This window comes from Sciurus vulgaris (assembly GCF_902686455.1).
Source record: "Sciurus vulgaris genome assembly, chromosome: 1".
Classification (NCBI taxonomy): domain Eukaryota; kingdom Metazoa; phylum Chordata; class Mammalia; order Rodentia; family Sciuridae; genus Sciurus; species Sciurus vulgaris.
The window spans coordinates 119,575,510-119,588,347 of NC_136461.1; the positions used below are offsets into that span (position 1 = coordinate 119,575,510).

A 12,838-nucleotide genomic window follows, 5' to 3' on the forward strand; every position below is an offset into this window, starting at 1 on the left:
AGGCCCTGGATCTGATCCTCAGTACTGATGAATAAATAAATATTAAAATTTTAAAAGAATTTAGGGATTTTTTTCTCTTTGCATGGAACCTGGTACAGAGTGAATTTACTATATGAATGTCCATATCCTGACAATGCTATTAACCATGTCAGACCTTTTTTTCTTTATCCAACCAGAAAAGTAATTCTTGGCTTGAGTTTTATTTTGGGTTGTGTCTTCCCTCAAAAAGATCTCATGCTTTTCTCGTTGTGCCAAGTGTGAACTCCTTTTCTTTCTTTTCCCTTTACAACCAGGCATGAGACAATGTAGCATATAGACTTGCTTTCTTCTAGAATGGGAAGAACTATTCAACTAGGGTCTAAAAGTTCAGAGAAAAATTTTAAAACTTTGAATTTTTCTGTGACATTCCTAGTTAATTTAAAAAACTACTTTGTTGACTCATCTTGGTAGCTTTAGACATTGTCAAAACTCTTTTCAGGGCACTTTTTACCTCCTGATTCCTCAGACTGTAGACAAGAGGATTAAGCAAGGGAGTAACCACGGTGTAGCTCACGGCCACCAGCTGATCCTTGTCTGAGGCTGACTTGGACTTGGGCCGAAGGTAGATGATGGATGCACAGCCATAGTGGACAAAGACCACGGTGAGATGTGACACACAGGTGGCAAAGGCCTTTCTCTTGCCCTCAGCGGAGGGAATCTTGAGGATGGTGTTAACTATGAACCCATAGGATATGAGAATTAACAGAAAAGGCACCATGATCACCAGGATGCTGAGGCTGAAGAGAGCCAGCTCTTTTACCTGGGTGTCAGTGCAGGCTAATTTGATAACAGGTGCCATGTCACAGAAATAGTGGTTGACCTTGTTGGGACCACAAAAAGGCATGTCACAAATGAGGTTCGTGGCCACCAAAGCAATAAAAAAGCCTGTTACTCCTGATAGAGAAACCAACCCCAGTCCTAGCCTTTTGTTCATAATGAGTGTGTACCTCAGGGGGTGACAAATCGCCACATAGCGATCATATCCCATCACAGCGATGAGAAAGCAATTGGTACAGGCAAAGCCAAGAAAGAAGAAGAGCTGGGTGGCACAGGCCACAAAGGAGATGGTCTTGGTGGCTGAGAGCAGGTGGGCCAGCAGCTGAGGAATGATGACCAAAGTGTAGCAGAATTCAGAAAAGGAAAGAATGAATAGGAAACCATACATGGGAGAGTGTAGAGTCCGGCTGAAGCGGATGACAGCCATGATGGTCACATTGGCCACCAGGATGGTTAAGTACAGGAGCAGGAAGATGGCAAAGAGCAGCAGCTGGAGCTCCCCGAGGCTGGAGAAGCCCACCAGAACAAAGTGGGTAACCACGGTGGTTGTGTTAAAACCCTGCATCTGGATGATTTCTTTCTGTGAATGAATTTAGGAGAGACAACAGTAACTGTCATCAGAATAAAAACTTTTTCCCAATGCTTTTACATTAAGTATTTTGCCAGACTTGGAATATTACTCTTTCTCTCAACCTCTCTAGATAAAAATATAGCCTTTTGGATGATTCTTTACAAGAAATTGTTACTCTGAACAGTAAGAAACAATTCCTGTCTAATAGAAATACTGAAAGGTTAAAAGGAGTTCTTTAATATTTTTTTAAAAACTATTCAATGAAATGAAAACAATTTCCCAGTTTAACCCAATATGTCCCAGCTTCCTATACAGAATTGAAAACTTGAGATTAATGGGTTAATCTGACATTCCTGCCTGTGAAACAAAAGGCATTGAGAATCTTCAGGATCGGGGCAGAGCAGGAAGTCCTAGGTTAGGATAATGCATGAAGAGGAAAAAGAATGCACTTTGAATTTATGGCAATTAATAGCCAGAAAATGTTAGGGTACAGAAAACAAGAAGAGATTTTTTTAGAAAACTTCTATTATCTTACTGATAGGACTTTCCACCCCACAAAGTCTCAATCATTGTTACTTTCACAATTAGGTTAAGAGATTCAGGAGAGATCAGGTATAGTATTGGTGCCACTCAGCATCCCCAAACTTTTTGGCTAATTTATTTTATATTATCTAATTTTTTTCAAGTTTTAATTTTATGTTAACTGGTACATAAAATTGTATGTGTATGGAGCATCTTGTGATGAGTCTATGCATGGATGTGAAATGGAGAGAGCTGCTTGACACGACATACTTGAATGTGTTCATATTCTTCATCCCTGTGTGGTTCGTTTGCTTAAGAAGTTCCCCACACCTGCTAAAATACTCCTTTCCTTATATCAGACTTTGCAGAAAAAAGATGCTCTCATGTAAGGTACCTCGTTTTGATCCAAACAACCTGGTAGATGGCACAAGTGTTTTTGTCTTTATCTCTCAGGCAAGTCAAGTATACTATGTCCTCTCTCCTGAGAATGGTAACCTGAGAGCATCCTCACTGTTTTACTTAATATGTTAAATTGAATTCACGTCCTTATATTTTTGGCTTCTTCTACAATGTGTAGGCTTCTTATGTGCAGGAACAAAATGTGTATGTCTTTTTTTTTTTTTTTTTTTTTCATACTTGGAACTGAGTCCAGAGATGATCTACTACTGAGCTACATATTATTATTATGATTACTATTATTATTTTGAGACAGGGTCTCACTTAGTTGCCCAGGCTAGCCTTGATCATTTGACCTCTTGCCTCAGCCTCCTGAGTGGCTGGGATTACAGGTGTGCACCACTGTACCTGGTTGTTATTTCACTGATTATTTACCTTGCCAGAAGATTATCTGCCATATACCTTTTTAAGGGACTAAAATGTGGTTCCATAATGCTTGTTCAGATAAAACTAATCTTAACATTGCTGACTTCTGGCTTATGTGTTTGATCCAATTTTTTTGGTATCATCAAATTTTATAATACACGTACAAGCTTCTTTCTCTTATCCAAAAATTAGGGAGATAAGAAAACAGGTCAAAGGAGTAGGAAAATAGGTACAACTATAGAGTTGATGAACACACTCAAAAATGAAGAAGTCAAAGAGGATACTGCTTAATTGCAATCACCGTTTCATAATCAAACAGCATTCAACATAATCCTAAATCATCATCTCACTTTTTTGTGACTCTAACAAGGATTTGGTGATATGCAAAACATCCTGTTTCAGGTCACAATCGCAGTTCTATTTTTATACCTTCTTCATGCTGTTTCATATATATAATTTCCAAATTCAAATCCCCTTCAAGCCTGTGTTCTCCAATAAACCTTCCCTAACTGTCAGAGCCTGAAGGGATGCTTTCCTTTTCACAACACTTAGTGATCTTAAAACCATACTTATATGATGAGTAGGGTGGATACTGCTTTGTATTTCTTTATAATTAACTTATCTCTATAGACATCTGTTTTCCCCACCTAAACTGTTTTGGGGGGGAGATAAATGATCTGTAGGACACACAACAGTACTGGGACTTAACAGACTCTACATATTTAAATGATGGCATGGCTTAATTCTCCTTGTGTTGACGAGTTTTCTCACTTAACGTGATTTTTATCTGGAATGTGTTCTCTGCTTTTCTACTATAGGTCTTTATCATTCCTGAATTTTTTATTCTTCTCAAAATCATCTTTCATTAAAAAGAGTAATCTATACTTGAGAGCTTTTCCACCCTTGTTTTCTTCTTTTCCTTATTCCTCAGTTTTCCAATTTGATATATTAAGGTGTGATTTGTGTATTTGTCTGTATCTGTATGTGAATGTGTATGTCTACTCAGAGTAGAGGCTTCTTTCATTATAATAAAAGAGGAAATAAAGTTTTAACTTGGTGCAGAATATTTTCATAACAGTAAAACTATGTGTGAAATTTTTTTTAAATTTGAAAGCTTATGAAAAAATGTTTCTTTCTTCAGGTAGTAACTGACAAAGAATATACACTTACCCACTTATGTCTAAAAGATTGAGGACGCTGACATGTGACTTTGAATTTGAGGACTGAGTCTCCTAGGAAATTTGGATGTTGAAACAGGCATCAGAAAGCCAGTAGTAAAACAGTGACATCAGTCCTGAAAGGTTAAATGACTGGAAGAACATGAACTGACACATCTCAAAGGGTTCATTTGAATGCTTAGATGTCCACACCTTAATGTTTTAAATAAGCAGCTGAAAATAGCCCACTCTACATTCATATGCCAATTCATATCCTATAATTGGATTGGACAGTATTTATAGCCTTTGGGATTCTAAGGACTAGGGACCCCTGAGATTTAAAGAGAGCTCAAAAAAGTGGAAATTAATGTCTAAACTTGAACAAGGACATCTCATTTACAATCAGAAGAGATACTCAGATTGCAAAACAAAGCAATACAAAAAACCTTTCCATGTGTAAATGAAACACTTAAAATGCAAATAATCATTCTTTTAGCAACAGGGGAGGTTGGGTGCGGTTAAGATACTTTCTGACGAAAAGGTTACAAATGAGTTTTTTTCTTTTTTTTTTTTGTATGTACTAGAATCCAGAACCCATATTCCAAACTGCCTGCCTTCTTTTTCAGGCTCTAAGAAGGAGAGACATTCCCCCTGCCCTAATCACCTCCGAGCCAGCATCGGACAACTAGGGGTAACCTTGGAGCCCACTGAAATTATTCAAACTAGTCAGTCCTAACCTGCTCAACCAGCTGACACTGCCTTGCTCATTATTTCCTTGAAAAGCCAGTCTTACCTCAGTATCCCTTCCTTCTCTCTGCCTTTGACAGAACTGTGTTCCACTGTTCTCTCCCTGGTGCTTCTTGTGTGGCGTGGTGTGCTCCCCTTTCCCATGTGGTAACTGTGAGTAATAGTGACAGATGGTTATCTGTCAATAGCAGTCTTTTCCTGATCTGTTGGTTTCACCATTCCCGAATAAATATAAATTAAAAAGGTTGTAGTAAAGGTAGGACTTGGAGTAGATACGAAACTTTCAAGTATCAACATAGTCAAAACTTGGTATAAAAAAAAAAAACTGATGAAATTGTTTAATCTTCAATGATACTGATTTGAGAAAGAACCCCAATAAACATCAAACACAATAAAAGGGATATAATAATTCATCAAGTTTAACTCATACCATCACTATAACCACAGATGCCAGTTCAAAAGGACATATTGTGAAGAATATTCAAATAGACATGCACAATTTAGGTGACAGTCAATGAATGCCTAGTAAAATAAACCTTAACTTGATTCATTATGAAAGAAATCGAGTACTTATATAAACATAAACACCTTAATCATTTTACCATCCTATCATTCAGCAAAGAAATATACAGATCCCAATGGCTTCAAAAATAGTATACTTTCAATGATTCATAACTCATTCAGAGACATAAAGAAAGGGAAAAATCTGTTCTTTCTATGAATCCAGCAAAACCTTAAGATCAAAACTCAATAAGAACTGTGAGAGAAAAATTTCATACCACTTTTCACTTATAAGAACACACAAATATTAGCTCATAATACATATTAGCTCATATTTTAAAAATATAATAGAAAATGGAGTAAATTAAGTTTAATTCCCCAAATGCAAGTGATTCTTTGTTTGGCATAAAAATTTTACTCTAATTCCTTACCTTAATTGATTTAAGAAAGACAATCATGATCATTCATATTTTTTTTAACCAAACAAGAATAGAAGCTATTTTATTAATCTTATGACATTCACTTTCAAAGAAGCTGGAGCAAATTTTAAAACTAAACAACTAAACATAAAATATTAAGAGATTTCCCTTTGAGATATAAATAATAGCCCATTAATACTCCTCTTTTCAATATTTTACTTACGGTCCTGGCACATTATAAGTTGATTTTTTAAAAAGTCAAAGAAATAAAAATTTTGTATCAGAAAAATTTTTTCTAAATATCACAAGAAGAAATTTGAATAAATGTAAAATACACTACTACCAAAGCATTTAAATAGAAATAAATCTTAAAATATATACATCTGACATCCCTAGGGAAAATTTCAAAATTACTTCAAGACTTACTTGTATGAAGACATGAGATCTACATACATGATAATACAGAATCTGGTAAAAATTTTATTTCACATTAGTTGATGAAAACAGAGATAATAATTCAAATGTTGAGGGTAAATGTCTAGGATTTATAGAATAACACTAATATATTTGCATAGACTTTATTGTATTCCAGGCACTATTATCACACAAATTACAGTACAAATATTAGGTCACTATCATCCTCACTTTTGCTTATTATTTACATTATTATATTACAATTTAAATGATGATAAAAGTGATGGGCAAAGAAATCAAGTAACTTGTCCAATGTCACACAGCTAAGTTAGATTTTAATGCAGATAGAAAGGTTATAGAACGCATATTCTTTTACCTTATGTATTATGCACAATTTGTGTAAGAAAAAGTATACTAGAAATATAAACTAAAATAAGATACTTGTGTCTTTTTTGATTGGTACAAATAAACAATCATTTGTTATTTTTCACAGGGACTGAGAAATCTATACCTTATGTTATTGGGAGTGGGTAAAACTGATACTTTTTAAAAATCATTTTGGCATTAGTTGTTTAAAACATGATCATATTTTTGTGTTAATTAATTCTAGTTCTAGTATTTAATTCTACATATTTGCTTGTAAATTTATGCAAATATACGTATGCGAAATTTTCCTCATTGCTGTTGTGTTTATAATGACAGAATACCCCTGAAGAGTGAGATGACCAACTCGTGTATTTGTTTAGTAACTTTGGAGTAATATACCTTTGATCTCATTATTGGCTCTACTTCTTCCTATTGTTTAATCATGGATAATTTACTTCTCTGTGCCTTCATTTCTATATTAATAAAACAGAGGTAATAGAAACACCAGAGAAAAGGGTTATAATGTGGGGAAAAAAGATGTACCTCATGAAAAGTGCTCCAAGTAGGTCACTTACTCCTATTATTATCATTATGGGTGTTATACAGGTGTTAAAAGAATTACATTCACCCAGGTGTGGTGCATGCCTGTAATCCCAGCTACTGGAAAGCTGGGAAGGATGAGGCAGAAGGATCCCGAGTTCTAGGCCTGCTAGTCTAGGCAATTTAGTGAGATCCTTTTTCAAAATGAACTATGAAGGGCTGGGGATGTAGCTTAGTGATAGAGTGCCCTCCATATTCAATCCCCAGTACTGAAAAAAAAAAAAAAAAAAAAAAGAAAAACTCAGGTTCATAAAATGCAACTGAAGAGAACTGAAGAGAAAATTGATAAATTAAACAATATTAATACTATATGCTTCAACAGATACTATTAAGAAATGAAAGGACAATTCACAAAATGGGAGAAAATATTTGTAATCATATCTCTGATAAGAATCTAGGATTCAGAATATACAAGATATTTCCTACAATTCTATTATTTTCACTACACAGGACAAATGTTAAAGGTGATTGATATACTAATTGCCTTGATTTAGTCATTCTACAATGTATACATGCATTGAAACTTCACACTATATAGCCCATAACACATGTTATGGCCCAAGAACATCATGGCAGAAGGGCATAGTGGAGGAGTGCTGCTCACCTCTTGGTGGCCAAGAAGCAGATAGAGCAAAGGGAAGGGACCATGGGGAAGAACAGTCTTTCCAGGGCACGTGGCCAGTGACCAACCTCCTCCAGGTTTGCCCTGCTGTCTATAGTTACCACCAAGTAAGTCCATTCAAACAAGGATGGACTGCTTGGGATATAGTTCTCATAATCCAGTCATCTCACCTCTGAATACTCCTGCATTAACTCAGGAGCTTTGGGGGGGGAGGGGGTTACCTTGTATCCAAACCTTAATAGTGTAGATATTGGGTTAAACAAGGAGCTAGAAAGAGCTACTGTGTGGGCTTCCTTCTCCTAGGTAAAAGTTGGACTTGCTAATGCAAAGTATGGGAAATGTACATCAGGCAGTTGAAGAACTGTGTCCTTAGTTCAATTGTGATTGATTTGCTTCATGTAAAGGGTTGTCCTAGAAAATCTATCCTAATACATGAAGTCAGCCTGGTAAGCTAATAGTTTTTGTGGTCTAGGTAACAGCATTTTCATAATCCTGCCTTGGTTTAACCTTTCCTCTTTACCATTATGCATTCAAAAGAGATAATACATAATAGACAATGACGAATGGAAAATCAAACTACCAGTTTATTATTATTGATTGAGTTTATGCCTGAAATTCAAGGGTAGACTGATCTGTGAACTTGACTAGAGTATGTGGCCTAAAGGACTTTGGTTTCTTGATAAATTCAACTCCAAATCTCAAAATCTTATCACTGTTCTACAGGTTACATTTAGAGAGTGGAGATGAAGTTAACCAAAGTGTGTGTGTGTATGTGTATGTGTGTGTGTGTGTGTGTGTGTGTGTGTGTACGTGTGCATGTACAGACATGCATTAGTGTAGTAAGAAAAGAGGAACAGTGAGTAAGAAGTTCAGTTTTAACTAATAGGAGAGTGTGTCTGAGGTCATTTTAGTTATTTTATTCAGTCATATGGCATTAATAAGAGGAAGAATAAAAATGCCAGGAGAGTCATTCTGACATTTGTGACCTTTCAACACACAGTGACTTTACCCACTTGTCAGTTCTCCGACATTTGACCCCAAAATGTTAGCATCCACAACCCTGGAAAAGAAATAAGATTTGAAGGCCATTTGTCTTATGTTAAGATCATACCTTTTCCACCAATGTCACATGGCTTAGTCTTGTATTATTAAAGATGCATACTTACGTGTTCTACTCTCTATTAATTAGTCAGTCTTTGCAAGAGGTCATATGAAGGTATTGTAGGCCTTAACTAAGGAAACAACTCATGTGGGCTCAGTATCACTTCTATTTTTCAGCAGGAAGGTCATTTTCATTTTCTGAATTTCAGTTTCTCATGTACAAAATGTGGAACATAATATGTACTTCCCAAGACTGCTCTAAAATGTAAATGAAGTAGCATTTTTAAATAACAGCATATAGTGCAGGAACAAACAATTAATACATTCAACTGATACATACTAGAGGTTATCAGTTGATTTCATTTACATGAGACCATTTGATAGGCTAAAGGCCTGAAATAAGCAACAAAGCCAAAAAAAGGGGTATTTGGTGACTACATAAATGATTTTGCTTTAGTTTTCATCATCTTCAAGTCCTGTCTTCAGCAAGTCTCAAGCTTCAAAAACATAAAAGAAAAGCACTTGACTAACCTCATTGGCAGGTATCCTTGGCATTGCATGAAAGCAGGGCTTCTGAATGAGAGGTCCAACTTTATTCCCCCTAGCTTCATTGTTGATGAGATTTGTGGAAGTAAAGGAAAACACTGAGCACCAAAAATAATCAATCAGGAGACCTTTATTTACAAGTTGATCTTGAAAAGAAATGTAATGTGAGGAGGCATATCTTGCAGAGCTTCCTGTTTGCTCTTACTGCTGCAGGAAGGAGAGCTCATTAAAATGTCTCACTCAAGTTCTGTCCTCAACCACACATGCAGACTCCTAAGTTGCATGGAGAACAGAGTCTGGCTGCTCTTCACACAGTTTCTCATTTGGAGAATGTCTAAAGAAATGGATTTAAGCTTAGCTTACCTTTCCTGGCCAAACTATGTGATTTTAGATGTTTCTATTTAACATATGCTGCTAGGAATATCTTCAAGGTATGCTGACCAAATTTAGATATGTTCCAGTGCAAAAAATTAGAAAAATATCATCTGGTATAATTTTCTTACTTGAGAATTAATTGGATATTTCTTATGCACCAAACATGCATTTGACAAATATTATCTCATTTAAAGACAGATTTAGAAAATATTCAGAAAGAGAGGCAAGGGAAAAGCAGGGGTTTCCTGGTTTCTTGAGCAGAGTTAGGTTTCTGTTTATCTTTAACAGAGTTAGTTTCTAGTTTGGTTGAGACTGTGACAGTATTTGCAAGACCTAGAATTCTGAACACATGTATGTTTTCCTATAATTTCCATTTATTATTTTTCATTAAATTGAGAAGAAAACCTTCAGATGGGCAATAATTCATGTGATCATGTCAAGAAGATATGTTTTTTAGAATTTTGTACTTGGAAACAAGGGAGTAATATTCTCTGTTACTGAACATGGTGCTCAATTGCTTGATCATTTTTACTTTGAGTAGTATTTCCCCCTGTATACCTTGCACTTCACTGTTTAGAAAGGTAGGATCCAGATTAATGTGGCAGAGAAATTGTTCTTCCCACAACTCTACGAAGAGCTGATTTGAACTCTTTATTTCTTAAGCTATAAATCATTGGGTTGAATAATGGAGTTAGGATGGTGTAGGATACGGATATCAGAGCATCCTGGCTTGAGGAGTAGTTGGACTTAGGCCTTAGGTAGATAAAAGAGGCACAGCCATAGTGAACAATGACAATAATGAGGTGAGAAGCACAGGTGGAGAAAGCTTTGTACCTGCCCAGCGTGGAAGGAAACTGGACGATGGCCGAGATGATACGAATGTAAGATACCAAGATCATCAACAGGGGAACAACCAAGACCAATGCACAGAGCATGAAGATGATAATCTGACTGAAATAGGTATGGTAAGATGCCAGTTTGAGGACAGGAGAGATGTCACAGAAGAAGTGATGCAGTTGGTTGGAGGAGTGGAAGGGCAGGTGAAATACCAAAGATGTGATGATCTGAGCCACTGTGAAGCCACAGGCACAGGCAGCAGCCACTAGTCCCACACACACCCCGTGGCCCATGAGCACAGTGTAGCGCAGAGGGTTGCAGATGGCCACATAGCGATCATAACCCATGGCTGCCAGCAGGAAGGAGTGAGAGCAGCCCAGGAAGAGGAAGGTGAACATCTGGATGGCACAGCCCAGGAAGGAGATGGTCTTCTTCTCAGCCAGCAGGTCCACCAGCATCTTGGGCACAATAACAAAGGTATAGCAAGTCTCAGAGCAGGAGAGGACGGAGAGGAAGAAGTACATGGGAGTATGAAGGGCTCTGTCCAGCACAATGGTGGAAATGATGATGGCATTGGTGCCCAGAGTGAAGAGGTAGAGGAGCAGGAAGACCACGAAGAGTAGCTGCTGCAGCCCAGTCAGAGCAGAGAAGCCCAGGAAGACAAACTCTCTCACCACAGTACCATTGGTCCACTCCATGGAGGGTACATCATCAGGAAACAGTCCAGGAGAGAGGACGAGAGAGTAGCAACAGAGTTCCCTGAAAATTAATAGAGTCACAGGAAATGCATCATGGCAGAGCAGGTATTCTCTGATTTGGGGTTCTAACACATCATTCCTCCTCCCTTCTATTTTTTTTAAGAAATAAAATATCTAAAATTAAGCAAGTGTACATTAGCCTTTAGGTCTCTGTAGTAATGCTAACACCTTTGTCAAGAAGTTCTTGCCATGCCTTTTTCTTCATTCCCATCATTAGGCTGATATTTCAATTTCTGCGTATCACTTTCAGATGTAGCACTTGTTCATTTGGCATTTTTGCATGTACACTGTTTCAATGAAATCTTTCCCACAGTTGCAAACAAAATAAACCATCTGAAATTATGATATATAAAATATATACATATATATATCATGATATTCATTGTCTTTTTGTTTGTATTTCCTTATATCGAAACTCCCACTCTTAAATTTAGTCTCTCCATATCCTCTCCTACATTCCTTGCCTTACTTCTTGGCAGGAATCATCAATTCTACATTATCATATTCTCTTTATGCCTTCTATTGCTTCTGTGTCCTTATCCTGCTCCAAAAGCTGGAAAACATTCACTTCTTTCTGAGCCTCTAGTCCAAAATGCAACAGTCCATACACCTTCCATTGCAGGTCTGACAGCCTTTTCTGCTGCTGCAGAACCACAGTCTTTCTACAGGACTCTTATCCATTTCCATTACTTTCCTTAAATACTACTTGAAATTTGATTATTGTTATCCTTCCCACTTCCACTCACATCTCTTTGACTTACCTTTCCCCTGATGCCAGGTAAACCTTCTGATATACACATTGTGTCACTGTGCTCCCCTCCTCAAAAATTTTATTCATTCCTATGGAATAAAGTTCAAACCCTACAATTTTTCGAAGTCTTTCAACTGGGAAACCAAACTCTATTTCTAATGCTCTTCTGTACCATTATGGGATATATTAGTATCAGGAAAAGAAGCTTTGGGCTCCTTTGCCTTCATTCCTCACTCATATTCACTCACTACCTATTTTTATCTGTAGATAGTATATGGCTATTCTGAAGTCTCAGTTAATTCACATTTTGTGGGAGCTTCCATGGTACCTTCTGATAAGAGGAGTTCTTTCTTCCTTCCTCTGCACTCACATAAGACATCAAAAGACAATTTTATGAGACATTCACTTAATTTTGAAGTATTTGAATTTTTTTCACCACTAGATTTTGTATCCTTGAGGGAAAGACGAGAATTTTATGTGTATTCACCTTATTTCTATTTGTTCACTAGTATTTAATAGCCTCTCCACAAGTAATTATTAGATAAATAAAAAGGCTAACTTGTTATGCTGTTACTGATTTCATTGACAGCATCACATGTTTTTTAGGATTCACGGAGTGAGAGAATCCTCAATGCTACCCTGAGAATGAAGATTGCTGAGAATCCAAATTTTTTAAGGATTTATGTACCACATGGACTTAAAGAAAATTCTCAGTTTAGAATAGAAAATTAGACCTGAATAGGATAGCTGGTCATTGGAAGTTCATATGCCTAATATTATTCCCAATTTCTAGTACATTTGCAGTTCTCTACAGTATATCAAAATATAGATAAGTTAGAGGAATATTATAGAAATAACCTTGATTTGTGCCATTTAGAAATATCACTAATTATTGCCCCAATAATAATAATAA

General features: G+C 36.6%; 2 protein-coding genes across 2 annotated transcripts; both read right to left on the minus strand.

Moving 5' to 3' along the window:
• Positions 1 to 412: 412 nt before the first annotated feature.
• OR10T2 (olfactory receptor family 10 subfamily T member 2) lies at positions 413 to 1,381 on the minus strand (the record flags this gene model as incomplete). The annotated part of the gene is made up of 1 exon (XM_079127792.1): positions 413 to 1,381. The coding sequence occupies one exon, from the start codon at positions 1,379 to 1,381 to the stop codon at positions 413 to 415; it is 969 nt and encodes a 322-aa protein (XP_078983918.1).
• Positions 1,382 to 10,172: 8,791 nt separating this feature from the next.
• Positions 10,173 to 11,114, minus strand: OR10K2 (olfactory receptor family 10 subfamily K member 2; the record flags this gene model as incomplete). The annotated part of the gene is made up of 1 exon (XM_079101649.1): positions 10,173 to 11,114. One exon carries the CDS (start codon positions 11,112 to 11,114, stop codon positions 10,173 to 10,175), a length of 942 nt encoding a protein of 313 aa, XP_078957775.1.
• Between the last annotated feature and the right edge of the window lie 1,724 nt (positions 11,115 to 12,838).